Genomic DNA, 22,582 nt, shown 5'->3' on the forward strand with positions numbered 1-22,582 from the left:
GCTATTACTCAGTCACATGGTTGACATGTTCCTACCTCATCACTTTCTCTAGCCATGTCAAACTCAAATTAGAATGGATCTCTGAGCTCCACATGTTGGCTTGGAAAACCACAAATTAGGAGCATCTCTTGTACTGTTTTCAGTTTATTTTGTTAAACATCTCCCAACTATATTTTAATCTGGTTCTGGCTGCACTCAGTAATTTTTCAGACACCTTGTATGAGTTTGACCTCCCTGCTTTAATCCTTCTAATTTGAAGCCTCCATCTTGAAAGCAAAATCCATTTTTTCCCACTATTTGGCCTGTTCTGTTCACCCCTCCCCTCCAATGCTCTCTCTCCTTTCCCACTAGATTCTCTGCAACTATTGTTCTGCTGTTAATCTACAGCTTTCACTATTAGCTGAAACCTGACTTTCTCTTGAAGACAGCTTATTCCTTGTTCCCCTCTCCAAAACTAAGCATCCCTCATATTTCCTGAGATCCTGGATGAGATAGAATCATTGGCATATTTAACGCTCCCCACTGTCACTTCTGGATCCTTTCCACCTTGGCCAGTATTGTGTAAGAAGTCTCCTCCTTTGGAATTTATTCTATCCGAAACCTGCTTTTTCTTGAGCGATGTCATGCTCATTTTTCTTCAGAGTTCAGTTTGTGATTTATATTTCTCCTCAACCCAATCCTATCCTCATTTCTGGAGACTTCAATAAAGGAGGGGACGTCCCTTCAGAAATTTTTTCCTCCTAGGCTAGTAATGTCAACCTATCTTCACTTCTACCTCAGCAACATATTGAAATTGTTATACTTTAGACTATGTCTGGAAAAAAATTCTTTTGACTTTTAGTGACATTACATAAGGATTGTTCAGATAGGTTGAGGTAATTTCGTCAGAGGTTAACTATAAATACCAAGATATTTGGAATTGCATTCATTTAAGAAGATGAAAGAGTTATTACATTTCAGCCCACCCTTCAAGAACAAAGAGAGGATTGAACTGTTGGAGAGAAAGGAGCTATCTAAAAGAGAGTCACTATCACAGACTCCTCAGAGCAGATTTGGACTGAATGAAATCCCACCCCAAAAAGGTCAGTTCTTTTCCTTCCTTACTTCCTGATGCCTATCGATCCATAGTCATTATAATATAAGGTGCTGCTTCTTTATCCAAATGTTTTCTGTAACTCTGAGCACAGAAAGGTCAAGGGTTAGCTCAAGATAGATCTGAGTGTAAAATTAAGCACAGGGTCCAAAATCTGCCTAAATATTAGGAATTTTCTTCATTGATGGGCTAGAGAAATTTTGACAAGGGTCTTAAGTTTTCATTTAAGAAAAACTTACTAAAATGTGTATTGGACCATAAAATCTAGTATATATCCCTATGCTTAAAATGAGTGAATTACTGTAAGAGGGTGTCATGGAATTTTGCATTGACTGCTTTCTTGGAAGTCTTTGCAATTCTCCATTGAGTCCTGGGTGGAATTCTATGGAAACAATGAGCCAGACTGTTTGGGGATGGCTTTTACACATTCTATCTTCCCATAATATTTCCCAGAACAAAAAAATGGAAAAGGCCCCATTCTAGGGCACACATGCTGAATATACATTATTGCCAGAATCAAAAGATCATTGAATGTAATAAAAATACATTATGCTTAGAAATTCATTCTTCCTCTTCCTCCCAGTAATAAAATGCAATCCCATGGGAATATTCTGCTAGCTCTGAGTTCCCTGAAGATGATCACTATTGAAATATGTTGCTAACATTTTTTTTTGCAAAAAAAGAGATACAAAATATAATATTTCTTTATAGTAGTAAAAATTAGTTCTTTATGAGGTAGAAGTTATAAACATGCAGTCTAATATTCAAATTTATATTTACATGGTACTTGTTATCTCTTCTTTCTGTTTTTCCTCAGTCTTATGACTGCATTGGCTAAAGGAGCTCCCAGTGAAGAAACTGTCTTACCAAAACAAATTCTGAATAATTTATAGTCTAAAACACATCTTTGTTCATTTCACAAGCTCAAAAGCTTCACTTTATCCTCAACTTTTTATTCTCCCTCATCTCACGTATACAATCATTTGCCAAATCTCATTGTTTCCATACTTTTACAACATTTCTTGCATCTGATCACTTCTTTCCATTTATATAGTGGATTAATCAATAATCAACAAGCATTTGCTTACTATGTCCACTGGGCTAGATGACAGGAATACAAGCAGAAGCAAAAACAATTTCTGCCCTCACAGAACTTATATCTGAAAGGAAGGGATAAAATAACAGTTCATATAAATTAGATACATAGAGAGGTGATAACTTTGCAGAGGTTATTACTGGCATTTGGGATAACCAGAAAAGAGAGGGTAGTGATTGTGATATTTTAAAGGAATACAGGGATTCTAAGAAAGAAGTTGGGAGAGACAGCATTCCAAGGATAGGGCTAGACACCGATCACCTCTCAAGTAGATTATTGAAATGATTTCATTGTTCTCCCTACTGAAGTCTAATCTTGTTACAACTGCCAAAATAGTTTTCCTCAAATAAAAATCTGACTACACCAATTTCTTACTTAATAGACTCCAATGGATCCCTGTTGTCTCCAGAATAAGATATAAACTATTATGTTTGGTTCTTAAAGTCTTTTGCAACCTGCCCCCAATCTATCATTCTACCCTCACTACATTTCTTCCCTTTCTCATGCTTTGTGATTCAGACAAATTGGTCTTTCTTCATTTCTCATACATGGTACTCCATCTCATCTTTATACTGTCCATTCCCCATGTCCAGAATGTATCTCTTTTATCTTGGTCTCATACAATCCCCGTTTTTCCCCTTCATATTACTTCTCAAGTATTACCTTCTATGTGAAATCTTTCCTAATCACATCAACTGTTACTTTCCTCCCTTCATAATCAATCTATATTTATTCTCTTTATATTTATTCTATAAATACTTATATATGTAGTTGCTGCCTACCTCATGGGGATGTAAGCTCCCTGAGAAGAGATATTGATTCAGTTTTATTTTTTTAATTTAAATTCATAGCAACAGGAACAATTCCTGGTACATAGAAGTAAATGCTTAATAAAGGTTTGTTTGTGATGGGTAGGAAAGATACCTAGAGATATTCAGAGGAAGTGACTTTCCCAGAGCTATATGGGTAATATGAATCAAAAGTGGGATTGGACCTTGGTTTTCTTGACTAGCTCTCTATCTACTTAAGAATAAGGAATAGAACTATGATTTCATTAGTATAGAGAATAAACAAATAAGTATATGTATGTGTATATATATATACATATACAATATACATATATGTTTATATATATATGATATATATATAACCTAACATATGCATATATACACTTATGTATAATACTTTATATCTATTCTCTCTACTAATGCAGATCAGCATCCTCTCTGCAATTTACAACCTTGGAAAACACTGAAAGATAAATTGACTTGAACCTAGGCTTTCTAGGTTTTGAGGCCAGTTTTCTATTCATATCATCATCCTATGTTACAGCAAGATTAAATGATTATAATTGACATTTATATATGGTATTTAAGGTTATCGAAGTATTTTGCTTAAAGCAACTCATTGAAATATGTAGTGCAGATAATATTATCTTTATTGTCCAGATGAGAAAATTGGAAATTAAATGACTTTCCCATCTAATTGTCAGAGCAAGAAATGATGCAAAGACCAATGTCATTTCAGTATACATTCAATTAGAAATACTTCAAAGAGGCAGTTAGGTGGGGTAGTGAATTGCCTGTTCTGGGCATGGAATTAGAAATATCTAACTTTAAGTTTGGTTTCAGATACTTATTAGCTCTGTGACCCTGAGTAAGTCATTTAACTTATTCCTGTCTCAGTTTCATTATCTGCAAAATGGGGATAGTAAAATGAGATAATATTTGTAAAGTACTTAGCATAGTTTCTGGCATATAGTAAGTATTTAGTAATTTTTTGTTCTTCTTCTCTTCCCTTCCCTTCCCTTCCCTTCCCTTCCCTTCCCTTCCCTTCCCTTCCCTTCCCTTCCCTTCCCTTCCCTTCCCTTCCCTTCCCTTCCTTCCTTCCTCCTTCCTTCCTTCCTTCCTTCCTTCCTTCCTTCCTTCCTTCCTTCCTTCCTTCCTTCCTCCCTTCCTCCCTCTTTCTTTCCTTTCCTCACTCTCTCTTTCCCTCCCTCCCTTCCTCTCTCTTGCTCTTCTTTCCTTTCTTTCCTATCAATCATTTTCAGTTGCACATTCTTTTATGAGGGTGGATGAGGAGAAGAAACCTATATGTTGGTATAGAGAATTCTCAATAAGAAAAATCTCTATTAATGCAAATCAGCATCTTTTCTGCAATTTATACTCTTAAGAGAGTTGCTTTGTGGCACTGAGAGGTTAAACAATTTACTCTAAGTCATACAATCAGCATGTAAACAGTGGTAGGATTTGAATCCAGGTCTTAAATGTTTAATAACGATTTAGTTAATGATTACCTGAAGTGTGTGTGTGTGTGTGTGTGTGTGTGTGTGTGTGTGTGTGTGTGAGAGAGAGAGAGAGAGAGAGAGAGAGAGAGAGAGAGAGAGAGAATATGTACTAGACTTACCCTTTTACAAAAGTGTCTGAAGTGCCTCCTGACTTCACTGCTGTCAAATTTTTGGCTTCTTTGATCAGTACTTCTAATAGTCCCCCAGAGGGCAAAGAAACCTCTTTCTTCTTTCCCTTTTTAAAGCTCCTTTTTCCTATTTCAACCATCCAAAAAAGAAAAAATGTTTTACAAAAATGCAAAAGAACATAGATAGATCCTGATTAGTGAAAATAATGAAACTCCCAAAGTGGTTGCATGAATTTGAATTCTTATTTTTCAAAATTACAATTATTTAAAATATACTTAATGGTTCCAGTCCAGTGGAAATGACAGAGAGAATTCAAAGGATGCAACGACGTCAGCATTTAACATCTAAACTCATAAGGATCTGTACACTTGTACACATTCAGATAGATATGAAGGGATTATCTCTATGCTTAGTAAAGAATGCTTCTAAAACCCATGACTTTTTGTTTGAAGAAAATGGAAACAAAAATGTTTCTGTCACTTCATGTCATATGAATATTCTAAAATGATCTAGATGGATGATCTAAAAATGGAAGAGAACTTAGAAATCATGTAGTTCAAACCCCTAGTTTTTTATATGGGGAAACTGGAGCAAAGAAAGATTAAGAGCTTTCCCAAGCTCACACAAATAGTAAGAAATAAATCCAGAATTCAAATCCTAATCTTCTGACTTCATGGCCAATGGTTTTTTCCATTAAGTCATACTAACCCTCATATTTGAGTTGGCTATGATAATCCCATAATGAAAGTCCAAGAGGAAGTAAGGAAGGTTGGAATTAAAGATATGGGAGAGTAATTACCATGAAGGATGATCAGATACATTCCTTCCTGAGACTAGAGGATAGCATGAAAGTATAGAAAATAGGAACATCTAGAAAACTTGATGGAAATAACAGCCATCCTTAAATATTCAATAGGTTGTGTCACAGAGATATTCTACCTTGTTCCAAAAGGCAGAACTAGAATTAATTGCTACATTATTTTAAAAATTAATGTGCAAATTACAGCAACTCTGAGATAACACTACATACCTATCAAATGGCTAATATAACAAAAAAGGGGAAAATATAGGGTTTTTTGGGGGGGAGAATGGGGAAAATGGGATACTAATGCATTGTTGGTGGAGTTGTGAACTGATCCAACCATTCTGGAGAGAACTCAATCTTTATTGAATGGTTCATCAATAAACACTTATTAAATGTCTTCTCTGTGCCAGACACTGTGCTAAGTGCTGGAGACACAAAATGAAGCAAAGTCCTTTCTCAGCTTCTCCCTATATAGACTCCTACCTTATAATTCAACTGAAATTTCCCATTCTAAGATTACCAATGATCACATATAGACGACTTCTCATTATTCTTCCTCTTTTTTTTTTTAACTTTCTGCAGCATTTGGTATTGTTGGCTACCTCCTCCTCCTAGACTGTTTCCTTTTCCTTTCTTTCCTTTTTTTTTTCTTTTATGAGACTGTTCTCTGCTGGTTTTTCTCCTCTGTAGTTCCTCTTTGTCATTCTACTTTGGTGGATCACCTTATGGATTCCATTCTCTAAACATGTTGAATTCCATAGCTCTAACTTAGGTCATCTTCTCTTTCTATAGTCCTTCTCTTATATGGGTTCAACAGATTTTTATAATTAGCTCCAATCTCTCTCCTGAATTCTATTAGTGCATCATCAGCTCTCTTATGGATATTTTCAAGTATATGTCTCCTAGATATCTCAAATTCAACATATCTAAAATAGAACTCATTATTTGCCTTCCATTCTTCTTTTTTTTCTTAGTTTTCCTATTTATGATGAGGCCATGACCATCCTTTGAGTCACAAAGGTTCATAAATCCTGAACTTTTTCCAATTTTCACAATTGACATATAATTAATTACTGTCTGATTTTACAACCTTAACATTTCTTTTGTACAGTGATCATCATATGTCAGACTCTCATCACTTCTCACATTGACTATTACAATATCCTTCTAATTCGATACCAAGTCTCCACCTCTTCTCTTGCTAAAACCTCCAAATCATTCTACTTGTAGCTGCCAAACTTTAATTCTGAAGCACAAGTATGATCAAATCAGATTCATTATATATTTTTAAAAGGTCAAACAAGTTAAAAATTCTCCTTTTCTCATAAAAATTACCAACCTCAACTCTCCTCTGCATATGAATATACTTAGTTCATTATCCTGATATTTTATCAGAATGATACATAAAGAGTTTGAAACAATTCTTCAAATTTACCCTTACACTTTCAGAAAATAGCATATATAATGAATGTAACCAAATTTGATCTTACCTTGAAGCTGTTCAAGGGGGAGCATTAGGTTACTCTCAGGGGGAATATAGCGTAAGACCACAGTCAGCTCTCCTTTGTATTGAAGACCAATATCTGGAGCAAACTCCACCTGACACAAAAAGAAAAGGAATTCAGTGTTTCTCAGTTCCACTTTTCAACTCATCATCTTATGTGGGCTAATTATGATATGTTTGGCTTGATTATGATAGTTATTCTCCTTGGGGGGAATAAGTGCCAGATATCTATTTTACACAAGTTAGATTGGTTTCTTTTTAAAGTGGCAAGACAACTATCCCTAGAACTTGAATGCTCTGGAAGACTAGGCCTTGAGCCATTCGAATGGCTTTCTGATTATCTGAAGCATAAATAAATATCAATCTTATGAGGAGTGGGGGCTTCTCAGGCATAGTAGAATTTTTAATACTTTGAAAGTCAATATTTTTCACCGATTAGACATTTTTTCTGTGACATATGTAGAAACAATGAGGAGCCTTGTCAATTTATAACATTGTAGTATCCTTATTGATTCTCTCCTGTGGTTAAATAAACTTCTCTCTGCTAAATACTTTATGGCCAAATGTCTTCTTGTGTATTAATACTGAACCTGAACCACTAGACTAACTGATTGGCTGGAGCAGAACACTTCCTTATTCAGTTATTTTGCCTCTAATGAGTTTAGTAGTTGACTTGGACCAACAACAAAAATTGAGAGATTTAGTGAAGCAAACTATCTCCAAAGAAATGGGAATTTTGTGGAAAGATGTTTTGTAGAAAGACTGTGTTATTCTATAAAGCCAGGTCCTATCTGCCTGTGACTGAGCCATGTAAGCGACAGGAGAGAAAAATGCCCTCAAGGTTATTCTAAACTGGATTTCCTGCCTCTTATAGGATATTATTAAAAACAATGTTGACAGTTCATATCTTCAAGCTGAATGGGAATACTTGAGCCTCATTCTCTTACATTTCCTGAAGCAAATATTTGAATTTCCTACAAATAGGGATAGAAAGGCAGAATCCTTTTTTAAAAATGTTTTCTTTAAATTAACAGGTTGCTAGATTTTGACAACCTCCCCAGGCCCATTTTCCTCACTCATTTCTAAGGCAGGGTAAGCTAAAAGAGTTTTTGGGCTGAGGGGATAATATTATATAATATAAATTGCTACTGAAGGAGGCAATGAAGAGATCAATAACTATTGACTCATGTGCTTACTTTAGCATCTCTTCAACATTTTTGTGAGAATGATCAAAAGCATCCTTGATAAGAATAGGAGAGGGATACAGTCATTCTTTTCTACATAATATTGTGCAGATCTTATCTTTATAATCATACAAATGATTCAATGTTTCAGAGAATACAAGGTCTTACTATGTTTATCAATTAATTGCTCAATCAGTAAATACTTATTGAGGGATTGCTATGTGTATTTGTAATAGTAAAGCAGAGTGATGTCTTAAAGACTCTCTTTAAATAAGATGTCTATAGTGTCTTTGTTAAGGTTATGCAATATCAATTACTTATGTAATAAGTTCCTTTTTTGTGCCAGCTTCTGTGCTAGGTACCAGAGATTCAAAGACAATCCTCCAAATACCTTACTTTTTAACTGAAATAATAAGTTTGTATTCCTATACATGTGTATAAATAAAATATATTCAGAAATAAATAGTGAGTTTTTTTGGGGGAAGATACTAACAAATTAAGAGGAGCTAAATAGACTTCATGTAAAATGTGAAATCTTGAGTTGTACTGATATATAAAATCTTCCTTTTTGAAGGAAAATTAGATTTTTAAGAGGTGGGAAGGAAATGTATCCTAAGCATGGAGGTCTTTGATAGCCTTGTGCAATATATATTGGAAAAGGGAGAGGCCTAAGTTAAGGAAACTAATTAGAATATTATTGAGACAGTCCAGATGAGAGATGATGTAGGATAACATCAGGTGGAAGCCAAAGGAATAGAAAGGAAGAGATCAATGTGAGAAATACTGTGAAGGTGGAAACAAGATCTTTTAATAAATTTAGCAACAATTGAGATTTCATTGTTTGATGATACCCTGATTATTAATATTAAATATAGCATAATAAAGAGTCACTTATGCTCACCAAATGTTTTTGACACCATTATGAAAAATTTCTAGCACAATCTGAACAGAAGAGGAATTACTTAATGATGGTGAAGCCCTTCAGATAATTTTATTTGTACATAACATTTTACTGATTGCAACAAGCCTCTGAATACTCCAAAACCTCTTAAATGAGGTTCGTACATAGCCAGTGAAGGAACTCGTCATACTTGAGTATATAATTTGTTATGAGGATTTTGTTTTTCTTTCTGTTTCAGTGGGGTTGGGGGAGGTAAAGAGAGGTACATTTTCATTAATTGAAAAAAATTGAAAATAAAAAAGTGAAATGCATAATTACTCAGAAGAGCTTAGCCTAACCATCCACACTGAAAAGCTCAAGTAGATGAAGTATATTTACTGTTCAGACCATGTCACACAGTTGAGTTGACAATGAGCACAAATATCTCATATGCATAATTCAGATGGGTACTATGTTACGGGAACAACTTGCTAGTGGCTGCTGGGGATCTACTTCTGTCCAGCAAAATCGATCCCTTCATATGAGAGGATGATAATGATACAAGAAGACTGAGAGGCAATTGTATTCTCTGATCTCTGTCCTCTTCCTTTTTGTCTCCAGTTTATTTCATTCCCAATTCACCAGCAACATCTGTGTCAGTAAAGGCTGATTTGCAATTCTTTCAGGATTCACAGCTGTGGGGGCTCTCAGACAATTGACCTGCCCCTTCACACTTAGGCATGTTCCTTAGCAGTAGTAAACTGAACTAAGAATTGAACAGAAGAAAGAGAATGGGTTGAACTACATTTAGGAAAGTGAGCATTGCTTCCAGTGACTCTATATGCTTCTCCCTGAAATAAAAATTCATCTTTTAAAAATTGATTTTCATCCAGTGATATGCTTTGGCTGAATATTGGCACTCGATCTGCTCCTAAAATTAAGGTCACTCAACGGAAAAAGTAAGGATATAGAGGGAAATATATAAAATGTAGTGAAAAGCCAATGATCACTGACACACCAAAATCATGTCAAAAATATCTATCAAAAGTATGATCAGAAAAAGAAGTGGGTTGGTTTTGTAATGAGATCAAAAGATAACAAACAAATGGACATCTAGGTGACTAACTGATGGTCAAATCAGATCAAAAGATGTAGAGATAAGTTTCTGTCATGCTGGGTAGGTACTTTGGGAAGGATTAATAGGATCACAGAGAAAATAGTAACACAAAGTGAGAAGGGGTAGGTGGAATTTGATCAATGCTCTTGGAAGAAGTCTTGCATAGATGAAACTTCAGATCAGACTTAAGTATTGGATTATACAATTGTGATTTATCACCATAGGTTTTATTGTTCAATGCTTGCAGAATCATTACCCACTTCATCAAAATTAAAGTGTTTCAAAGAATTTTATCCATTTCTTTGCTCAGAGGATAAGAATTAGTGCTAGAAATGCTCATCTGCTCTGATAACATTCTCTTATTAGAAGATTAAGGTTGGATAACTGTCTAGCTTAATTTAGGTAATAAGTAGCACTGTTGGAACTCAACTCTATGTCTTCCAACCTTGAACACACTGTCCTCCCATTGTCTTGTCTATAAAGTTTTCATTATACTACACTTGAATAGGACCTATTTTTTCTTTCACACAAAGACCATATATAGCACAACAAACACAATTTACAGAGTGAACATTGGATAAGACAAAGAAATTCTCACTAAGGCCCATTTTCCTAGTGTGTCCATTATGGTGGGTGACTGATCAGGTTTGAAACCTCATGACTCTCACAAGTATAAGGGATCTAATAGAACATGTACCTGAATATAAATGCCTTCTTTATCATTCTGGACAAAAAAACTTATACAATTTGTGTTTGAAAATTGCTTTCCAAGACAGTTCATTCATTTTGGGACAATTTCAAGTATTAGCGAGATTTTCCTTGTATTGAATCAAAATCTCTCTTTCTGTGCAAATGCTATTCATAAATTATTAAACATGTCTACTTTGAATAGAGCACTTAGTACCATGAAATTTTTCTAACACATTTTCAAGGAGCTCTTGAGTATTTTGTTTTGCTTTTTCATTTTATACAGAGGAATAAAACATAAAAAACAACAATTAATTATTTATTTGTATATATTATTTAATACACATTATAACATATAATACAACTATACATACATCCTGGAAATTACATATCTATTGTATATTTCATATGTATTGTATAGTATGTATATATACACAATATGTGTGTGTGTAAGTACACACATATGCACACACATACACATGCCTCCATAAAAGTTCTCCAATGTTTCACAACAGAAATGAATCTGGATTCTCAAAGTGTATGTCAAGAGAGAGTACAATCTGTCAGGTCCTCCAACCTGGGAAAATTTGAAGTTCAGATCTAGCTAGGGTTTCTCTTTGTTTCTTTTTCCTGGGAAAAGTTCTAGCTAAATGCAGAGAGACTAATCACCCTAAGAAAGGGTACCAGGTAATTGATATTGTTGGCTACAATGACTCATGAGACTTTTTACTATGGTTGTGATCTAAAACATAGAATAGAATCTGTGGAAGGATTATCCCCACCAATAAAATAATGCTTCTTCTGAAGTCTTCTGAAGCTATAACTATGTTATAGTTGAAACCACGTAAAATCATAATTTGTTACAATTGGGATACTGTACCACATTTGCTTATAGTCTGCTTGTAGTCTGATAACTCTGACCCTCAGACAAAGTCTTCTCTATTCTTCTTCCTCCTCAGTCTTAGCCCCTTGGACAGAATAATTTTTACCCTTTTTGACTTTTAAATCAACTCTCATTCAGGGAGGGACATTAGAAGCCATACTCCACAATACCATATTTCAAAACATTTTCTTTTTGTGAATGACGGTGCAGAGATATACCTGCTTTCTGAAGGCATGAGGCCAAATTATACTATGCAGATATTTATACTATAATAGGACGAGCTAAATTGATATCTTGTGTAGTTATGAAATTAATAATATCTCTAACTAGCATTTATATAACACCTTAAGATTTTCAAAGCATTTTATAAATATTATCTTCATTTTATCTTCACAACCACCCTAGAAGGTAGACTCTATCACTATCCTCATTTTATAACTAAAGAAACTGAAGTAGACACAGATTAGAGTGGCCAAACTAAGAAAAATGAGCATTATAGTACTTTTTACAGTAGGTAAAAGTACTTTTATTTTAAATCTTGGAACCAAATTAATTGCATTCTATGCCTGAAGAAGTAATAAAAGAAAAGTTAAAATGAAGCTTGCTATTAGTTGGCAACCAATTGGTCTTTGTTTTTTTAAGAGTATCTTTTGGGAATGCATGAAAGGTCACAAATATCTCCCTCGCCAAGAGCATTCTTTAAAAGCTAGATAGTGTGTCTATCCTAGAAATAATGAGTTGAAGCTGGGATCCATAATTGTTACATGCATACTCTATAGTGAAATATAGGTTGTTATACAGTGCTTCCCACAATATACAGCATTTTCCTTCCTTTTCTGCCTACTACATAGGAGATGCTATACATTCTATCAATAACAATGGCTCAATATTGAGTGTCTCTTCTTTAGCCTGATTAAGTCGATGAGACTCTATGGCTTCCAGGCATTCCAACTGTGAAGAGCTGTTTCCCAAAACTTGACTGTTATTAATTCTGATCCCTTGTTAGCAGAGAAAATGAGTCGTTTAGGTCATGTTTGATCTCATGTGCAACATCTTGGGACTCTCTATGACTAAGATTGCAAAGAATAAGGGAGATATTGTTTTGGAATGACTGAAAAAGAGGACTGAGAATGAAATTTTTTAGTGGTGATCATGCTGTATAATAACAACACAGAGTCCAATTCAACCTTAGATATACTAAATATCTTGCCCCATAAAATTTTGGTTATGAGTCTGGGACTCACTAGATTGGCTCCTATAGAGAAGGAACACCTAATTGTCTTCCTGCCATCTCAGAAAACCTCAATATATCTTTTTGTACTTGTGTACTCAGCACAGTAGCTGAGATTGTCAAACCGACAATTTGCTCTGCAGTTGTCACCAAATTCTCTAATCTCCTCTGGCAGCTTAGCAGAAGGGTGTGTGTGTGGGAAGGTAAGAATTAAAGAAATGGAATAAAATACTGACTTTTACTGCCATTCAAGTGAGACCCGTGAATGCATTCTCTTGTAGGAAAAAAAAATTGCACACACACACACACACACACACACACACACACACCTCCCTTTGATTTTAAATAGTATTCCATGAACTCAGTAAAAGACAGTAGTTTATATGAGTATTTGATATCTGGCAACTAGAGCATCATTTTGTACTTGAAAAAAATGACATATCTGTTTCTGGTACTGCTGGTAACGATTCCAGGTACAGATCATTGCTACTATTTTCCTTGTGTCTTTCAAAGCCCAATTCTATGCCTTGGCTTTGCATTTCGATACACAATCTATTTAAAATATTAAACTGCATGCTACTTTCACTTATTTTCTTATACACAAGATGCCAAGGTACTATTACATCTTACTTTAACCAAAGTCCACATTTGAGGTGCTATTCATTTGGTGCCCATAATGTTTATCAAGTACTCACAAAAGCAAATTAAGTGAGTAAAAAGAACACTAACTCTAGAGTCAGAGATCATCGGGGTTCAGATCTCATTTCTGCCTCTTAACACCTATGTGATTCTGGAGAAGTCTTAACTTCCTTTGGCTTCAATTTCCTTATTTATGAAGTAGGAAGATTAGATTACATAACTTCTGGAGTACTTTCTAGCTCTCAATCTATTACACTTTGATCCTATAAGTTCATGTAGGCTGAATCACAGAGGACATATTTAAAGTCCTTATGTTTTAGAAGAATCTGCCATAGATTGTATTCTTTTGAGAATCAAGGACTTTATTGGAGACACTATAAATATCTGAAATCCTCTGTCTGATTGCAGGGGTGTGTGTCATACCAAAATCTAGGGTTTTAGTGTTAGTACTATGGTAGACCCATTTGCTGTGAGCCTACCTAATGGCTATACTCATTTTCCAGATTTTTCTACCTTTTTACCTTGTTCCCATGCATATACCTTTCCTTCACACTCCCTTATAGATGTATAACATATCAAATTGCTTACTGTCTTGCGGGCAGGGAGTAGAAAGGAAGGAACAGAATTTGAAACTTGAAACTTAAAGAATGTTAAAATTGTTTTTAGATGTAATTGGTGGGAAAGGAGAATATATTATTTTTTAAAATATTTGACTTGCTTTGAATTCTGCATCTTTTATCTCTCTATCCAGAGATAGACAGTATATTTCATTACCAGTCTTCTGGAATCCTAAGTGGTACTACACTAATAATAGCATAGCATAGTAATATTCTATCATATTTATCTACCAAACTTGTTTGTTCCACAATTTATGGGCACCCCCAGATTCCCATTCTTTATGGTCTTAAAAAGGGCTTAATTTTTATTGATAAGTTGTTTTCAATTGTGTATGATTTTTGTGACCCATGTTGGCATTTTCTTGGTAAAAACACTAGAGTGGTTTGCCATTTTCTTATCCATTTCATTTTATAAATGAGGAAACAGGACAAAAGGGTTGAGCGATTTGGCCAAATTCACCTAGCTAGTAAGTGCCTAAGACTGATTTGAACTGAGGTCTTTCTGACTCTAAGTCCTGTGCTATATCCACTATGCCACTACACCATCTAGCTGCCCTCTCTTAATCTCTCCTTCCTCTAATTCATTCTACTTCCTCCTCTTTTTCTCCTACTAATTCCCTGGTGAGTGAAATATTTCTGTACAAAACTCTCAGTATGTATATTCTTTATTTCTTCACCTAATCTATTATTTACTTATTGAATTCCATATTCTAGCCCTCCCTTCCATTGTCTCCTTCCATGCATGGAGAAAGCAAGTAATATGATATGAATTATATATGTGAAATAATCCAAAACATATTTTTCTATTAACCATATTTTCCAAAAAGCAAGAAAAATAAAGAGAGAAAATTATATTTCAGTTTGCACTAAGAGTTCATCAGTTCTCTCTCTGGTGATGGATAGCATTTTTTCATCATAAGCCCTTTGGAATTGTCTTGGAACACAGTATGGGTCAGAGTAGCCAAGTCTTTCATAGTTGATTATCATTAAAATATTGCTGGTTACTATGCACAATAATCTCCTGGTTCTTCATACTTCACACTTCACTTTGTATCAGTTCATATAGGTCTTGCCTTCTTTATCTGAAATCATCCCTCTCATCATTTCTTAAAGCACAATAGTATTCCATCACCATCATATACCACAACTTGTTTATCTATTTCCCAATTGATGAGTATCCACTAAATCTCTAATTCTTTGCCACCACAAAAATTTCTGTAAATATTTTTGTATATATAGGTCTTTTTCCTTTTTTTAAAATCTTGTTTGAATACTCTCAAGCATTTGTCTTTCTTATTGAAGAGACCAGTCTGATTCATTTTGTTAGTAGTTATATGTAATGCTGTCAATAAACTGTATGATTATATGCAGAAAATGGACCTTCACTTTAGGATTTTTGCATTTCTTGCCACATTGTTCCTCCCTTGGATTCTATGACATAACCCTTTCCTGCTTCTCCTCCTTCTCTCAGAACATTTAATTTCCATAATTGGATCCTCTTCCTTATCTTTAAATGTAGTTCTACAAGTAACTATCCTGGACTCTCCTTTTCTTTTTTCTCTTCCTGGGTTATCCCATCCATTTTCATAGCTCTCTCTCTCTCTCTCTCTCTCTCTCTCTCTCTCTCTCTCTCTCTCTCTCTCTCTCCTCTCAATAATAACTTGTTATTTTAAAAATACATGCAAAAATAGTTTTCAACATTCATCCTTGCAAAACCATGTGTTCCAAATTTTTCTCCTTCTCTTCTCCCAATCATTTCTCCTAGATAGCAAGTAATTCAATATAGGTTAAATATATGCAATTCTTCTAAACATATTTCTACATTTATCATGCTGCACAAGAAAAATCAGATCAAAAAGGAAAAAAACAGAGAAAAAAGCAAACAAACAACAACAAAGAAGTGAAAATACTATGTCCCCACAGTCCTCTCTCTGGATGCACATGGCTCTTTCCATCACAAGTTTATTGGAACTGGTCTGAATCATCTCATTGTTGAAAAGAGCCACATCCATTACAGTTGATCATAGTATTTAATCTTGTTGTTGCTATATACAGTATTCTCTTGGTTATATTCATAACTTATACCCTTACCTCCATGTGAATGTCTTTCTTCATTTATAAAACATACAAGCAGGGAGGACTAGAAGGTTTCTATGGTTCTTGAGAAGTTCTAGATCTTTGATTCCAAAATCTCTAGCTTTCTCTAGTCTTATATCCTTTTCTCTGTCTCTTTTTAGCCAAAGACAGATTTTGGCCAAATTAGAAATAGCAATTAGAAATAACTCAAAAAGAAATAAGATGCCTCAGAAGGTTGACTTCCCCAAAAGTCTTCTAATAGAGGTCAGGTAATGTTGATATGTTGATAGAAGGCATATTTTTTTGAGATATGAGTTAAATGACATATGAAGTCTCTTCCAACTTTCAGCATCTATAATTTTATAACCTTCTCTAATTGTTAAGAAAATGCTTTCTTATAGGAATCCAAACTTTATTTCCATATAAAATCTGCCCATTAGATTTTAGTTATGGAGCAATAATAATGTATAATTAATATCTTGTCCACATGAGACATCCTTTCAATTATTTTAAAATAGCTGTCATGCCTTGATCCCTATTTTATCTTCTTCAAGCTTCATGTCCCTAACTTTTAAAAACTGTATCTCATCCCCTAATATCCCATATAATGACATTTCATAATTCTTTCCATCCTTTTCCATATGGATCTCAGTTTATTAGTGATCCTCTTTAAATGGCCCATATTTTTCTCATGGCATTAATTTAATTGATAGTTCAGCATTCAATGCCTCTTTGTAACTAGCCCAATTAGTATTGCTTACCTTGGGTTGGAGCACAAACCACTCATCACTTGGATTTTCAAAGTTCCATGAATCAAAAGGAATTTCTACCTCTCCAAGGAAGCTGTTCCTTCCAAATCGGTCATAATGCCAGACAGAAAGCTGAAGGGTTCTTGTTTCTAGCTGAGTATGACTAATGGTATACTAGAAAACACAGAAACAAGGTCTTTCTCAATTGTTAAGAACAGATTGGGATTCAATTCATATATTCCTTTGTTGGACCACTTTCATCAGCAACAGAAACACTGAACAGGAAAGAATTTATTAGCTTTGTTATCCTCCAACCACAGAAGGAAGAAAATCCATATTTTCTTTTTGTGCTGCTCCTAGCACAGAGAAAAAAATGTATATACATATGCTTGAATACATATATGTGAGTTCTTTTTGAAGATAATTAACTTCAATTAGGATTTACAGAAGGCAAAAAGTTTTTAAACTTTCTTTGACATTTCATAATTTTTACTTTTTATTAACCTGAGTTTATTTCTTTGAAAGTTTTTTTTTTAAAGATTAGTTTTAAACAAGAATTCCTAGTTTTACAGCTCTTATATTTTATCTAAAAGAAGAGGATTTTTTTAAACTGGAGGGGACTCTTCAGATATTCTATTTCATCTTGTTAATTTTTAACAGATGGGGAAATGAAGACCCAGTGGAGTTAAGCAAAATATTCTCTCCAAGTTCATATAGTGAGTTAGTAGCAGAGTCCAAATTCAAACACAGGTTCTCTATCATTTAATCTTGTGTTTTTGCTTCTGTACCATAGTGACCTCCACTTAGATTCTTTTTTTTTTTTTTGAGGCAATTGGGGTAAAGTGACTTGCCCAAGATCACACACTAGGAAGTGTTATGTGTCTGAGACCAGATTTGAATTCAGGTTCTCCTGACCAGGGCTGGTGCTCTATCCATGTGCCACTGAGCTGCCCCCAAATAGATTCTTAAAAATTCAAAATGAATTTTCTATAACATATTTATTCTATTGCATGTAATATATAATATAATAATATTTATTATATTCTATTAATATATTTATTAACATTGCATTATGGATAGTGATAGAGACTTACCTTGAAATCAGAAAGACTTGGGTTCAAATTCTATCTTGACTTCTTACTAGCTGCAAAACCTGGGAAACTTATTTAACTTCTCTCATTTGTGAAATGAGGGCATTGAACATGGTGGACTCTAGTATCCCTTCTAGTTTTAAATCTGTAATAGTCTATGAAATCCAGAAAACAACCTACAAGAATATAATCAATCATCAGGATTTCAGTCTTCTAAGACAGATATTTCCTGGGATTTATACTTTTTATTTTTATATAGGAAAAATCAGTTTTTGACTTACTTTTGTTATGGTTGAATAGGTCCATTGTTGGATATAAATCATATTCTTCTTACGTATTTGTCATATTTTAATTTCTACTATGTTTATTCATTTTTTTATCTTTTCTATTTTATAAGCTCTTTGAAAAAATAGGGTTTCTACTCCCAGGAAGATAGCAATTTGAAAAAAAGAGACAGAGAGTGCAATGTTTCTTTTTCCAGGTTACTTCCCCTAGAATTTTTGCATTCATCTATAAATCTTCATTAATTTAACTCTACATTTAAATCCTATAAATAATGAATAACCACACCATCCAAGTACCACAATCACATTGTACAGGATGAGATATCAAATGAATAGAAAAACTATGACTGGATTCACAAAACTACTGTAGCAATTCCTTGACAGAGTTATTTTGAGAAGCCCCAGGAAACTATTATGTCCCCAGGAATAAGAATTCTCATGGCTAACAGAAAAACATTGAGTTTTCATTACTTAAAATCCAATTGCAAAGTCAACAGTAGCAAAATCATAAAAAGAGCAAAAGTAACTTTAATTTGTTATTTCCATATAACTTTGGAAGGCCCTTGGTGACAGAAAAACAAAGGTCTTTACAAACAAATTCAAATGCATCAAACTACTATTTTGTCAACTTTAGAAAAATTCTAATGAATTAAAACTTTCAACCATTTACATATAATATACAGTTGTAAACTAACACAGAAACTTGTTATGGATTTTTAATTTGAAAGAGCTCTCACCTTTAGAATTTCATTAAATTCTGGATTGGTGCCTGTTTTTATTTTGGTCTTGCGCTTATTGTTTCGAGATTTGTCAGGAAGAAGATATGACTTAACATAGCTGTAGATGATAAAAGTGGAGCTGGTGATTAGAAATAGCAAATAATTTTCTCCCCCTTCTAATCCATTATCCAATCACCCACTAAAATGATTTTACTCAAGTGAGGTCTGACTATGCTTCTCATTCAATAAACTACAAAAATACAATCAATCTTCAGGACTTCAGCCTCCTAAGACAAACATTTATGGGGACTTCTGTCTTTTTTTCCTTATAGGATTCATCTACTCTTTTGTATCCCCAGAATTTAACAAGTGCTTAGCATATAGTAGACTCTTTATAAATGTTAATTGATTGCTTGGTTGAAAATATACTTTACCAAAATATCATAGATTTATATGAGCAAATGATAGATGAGGGAAGAGAACAAGGTGAGAAGAAAATAAATCAGGCTAAGACATACAAAATACAACTTATATTAGACTTTAGGATGTCATCAAGAAGTCACTTTTGGTCCTACAAAGATTTCTGGTGATTGTCATTATATCCCCACACTCTTATTCTGTACCTTCTAACTTACCATAAAATTTTGATTACCAGAATAATGAGTTGGGCAGGAAAAGTAGGGATCAAGAAATGATCATCTCTGGCAATGATAGCATTTATTTTGCATATGGGCCAATAATAATCTTGTGAGATACTTAACAAAATCCAGAGAGTGAGAGAACAGGTCAACAGAATGTGGGAGAAGGTCTAGGGAGGAAGATGCTACATGACTCATGGACAGACATGTTGGACCCTAAATAACCATCTCCAGATTAGTTTCATTTAACTATGTTGATTCTAGAGGACCTTTGGGATTCAATCAAATGGCACTGCTCTCTCCTCTAAACAAATTCCATGCTCTTCATCCAGCTATTTTTTTTCTTGAAATTGCTTCTAATGCTTATAATTGTGGGTTTCAGGATGGAGCCAAGATAGTGGAGTAAAGCCAGGAAGTTGTTTGAGCTTTCCCAGTTTCCCTTGAAAACCATATGAAACCGAGCCTCTGACTAGAGTCTGATGGAATGAAACCATTCTCCAACTTAAGACACATTAGAAGGACTTCAAAAAAGGTCAGTCTTACTGGGGTGCAAGGGGTGTTTAGCCTAGCTCAGATGGTATCCGGGAAACACAATGAGACAGTCTTAATCATAGCAGATCAGCAACTGATACCCTTGGTCCTTGCTCAGTAGCAGAGCAAACCAGAGGGGCAGCCTCCAAGCCCACTGCACAAGGCAAATTGTCAGCCTGGGGAAACCATGCTGTTGCCTGAAGAGAGCACATAAGGCTATCTACTCCTGTGAGCAAGACACCAAACATAAGGAGCTCCTGTGCTCAAAACCAAGGCTCAGAGCTGCAAAAGAAGATTGGGACAGAGCTCTCTGTACCCCAGGGACAGAACTTGACTTCAAAAGTCATAAAATAGGAAACAAGAAAGAAAGGAAATGAGTTATTAGCAGAAAAGAAGCTTAACCACAGAAAGCTACTATGGAGACAGGGAAGACCAACACACTAATTTAGAAGAGGACAAAATATCCACAGAGAAAATCTCAAGAAGTGGATTGGTCTCAGGCCCAAAGAGGCTTATTGAAAGTACTCATAAAGTATTTTAAAGGGTAAATAAGAGAGGTAGAAGAAAAACTGGGAAAAGAAATGAGAAGTATGCAAGAGTCAACAGCTTGAAAAAGAAAGAACAAAAATTGACTGAAGAAAACAATTCCTTAAAAAAAAAACAATTAGTTAAACACTTGTAAATTCTGTCTGATCACCTCCTCCAGTCTTTTTCTCTACCATTCCCCATGTCTCCCTAATAACATCCTAGATAGTTTATGCCCTTGCTATTCCAGAAGGTTTTCCTTGATGCTCCTAGAAACCTGTGTCCTCTCACTCTCCTAATATACATACATCTCTACCTTTTTATTTGTAGAAAAAGTTTTTAATCTCCTTGAGGGGAGACTGTTATCTTTATCATTATGCATTCCCTATGTCTAATATGATATTCTATATATAGCAGGCATTTAATGTTTGTTTAATGAATGAAACCAATTTGTTCTTAGAACATACAATTCAATAAGCATTTATCTATCATTTATTATATAGAAGATCTGATGTTAGGTACTACAAATACATACTGGAAAGAAATAATCCCTGCCTTTAAGGACTTTACATTCCACTATGGGAAACAGCATGTGCACAGCAAATATAGTGCAGAGTGGGGAGATGGGAGGTCACTGACAAGTTGGAGGAGAGGATCATGGATTGAAATATGCAAATGATAAAGGGTTTGTATCTTTTTTGTCTTTGTACCATCATGACCAGTATAATACCTAGCATGAAGAAAGAAAATAATGAATGCTTATTGTTCAATAGTAAATAGACATTTATTAAGTGCATATTCTATGCTAGGCATTATACAGATACAAAGAAAGCCAAAAGACAATTCTAGATCTTGAGGAATTCATTGCCTAATGGAGGAGACAACATGCAAACAGCTATGTGTGAACAAGTTGTATACAGCATCAATTGAAAATAAGAGATAGAGAGAAAGCATCATTTTATTAGATAACACTGAAATTAAATCTTGAAGAAAAACAGTGATTCCTATGTGAGAAAGTGAGAAGAGAGAGTATCTGAATCATAGGGAACTATCTGGGCAAAAGCATGCACAGGGAAAATGGAATGCTGTGCACATGGATAAGGAGTAGATCAATTTGATTAGTATACTAAGAATATAAGGGATGTGTGATGGGGAGGAAATCATAGGAAAGACAGGTGTTGCTGAAGGTTTTTGAGCCCTTGAAATAGTATCTTCATGATTATGTAGGTGATTCATGGAGACCTTGACAAAAATAAGGTACATCAAAGGAGGGATGGAGTCAGAAGGAAAGAGAATAAGCTCTATTTTGGAAATGTTGAGTTTTTTAGAACTATTTGATTAGTAGCTAAGTTATTGCAGTGAGTAGTACTGAACCTAAGGTTGGGAACACAAGTTCAAAACCCACTTAAGATATTTATAGACTGTGTGATACAGGCAAATCATTTATCCTCTATCTGCCTAGATTATATAACAACACCTATTTCCCAGGATTGTTGTAAAGATATAATAGTATTTATATAAAGTACTTTGCAAAGTGCTATAGTGCTGTTAAAGTGCTAAAGAAATGCTATTGTTATTTTTGATTATTATGGTTTTTATTATTATTATGTAAATTCTAGCTATTATTTTAGTTAGTCATTGAAATCCAAATGGAGATGTCCAGTAGATGTTGATTATTTAGAACTTGAGTTAAGAAGACTTATGAGGAATAGATTTGTAGATTTGGGAGTTATTTACATAATAAACTCACCCTAACTGAGGAGACCAGTGAGAGAATATGTGAACTTGAGAGAGGAGTCTAGAACAAAGACTGGGGT

General features: G+C 34.4%; 1 protein-coding gene across 1 annotated transcript in view; it reads right to left on the bottom strand.

Moving 5' to 3' along the window:
* The window catches only part of SYTL5 (synaptotagmin like 5), a 133,149-nt gene that overhangs the window by 18,153 nt on the left and 92,414 nt on the right, over positions 1–22,582 (bottom strand). The window contains exons 12-15 of the mRNA XM_051985042.1: positions 19,090–19,189; positions 16,990–17,151; positions 6,901–7,009; positions 4,596–4,731 (exon numbers count right to left, since the gene is read on the bottom strand). Coding sequence (XP_051841002.1) covers positions 4,596–4,731; positions 6,901–7,009; positions 16,990–17,151; positions 19,090–19,189 — 507 coding nt within the window. The remainder of the gene's footprint in view (positions 1–4,595; positions 4,732–6,900; positions 7,010–16,989; positions 17,152–19,089; positions 19,190–22,582) is intronic.

Source organism: Antechinus flavipes, chromosome 3, assembly GCF_016432865.1.
Source record: "Antechinus flavipes isolate AdamAnt ecotype Samford, QLD, Australia chromosome 3, AdamAnt_v2, whole genome shotgun sequence".
Lineage (NCBI taxonomy): Eukaryota > Metazoa > Chordata > Mammalia > Dasyuromorphia > Dasyuridae > Antechinus > Antechinus flavipes.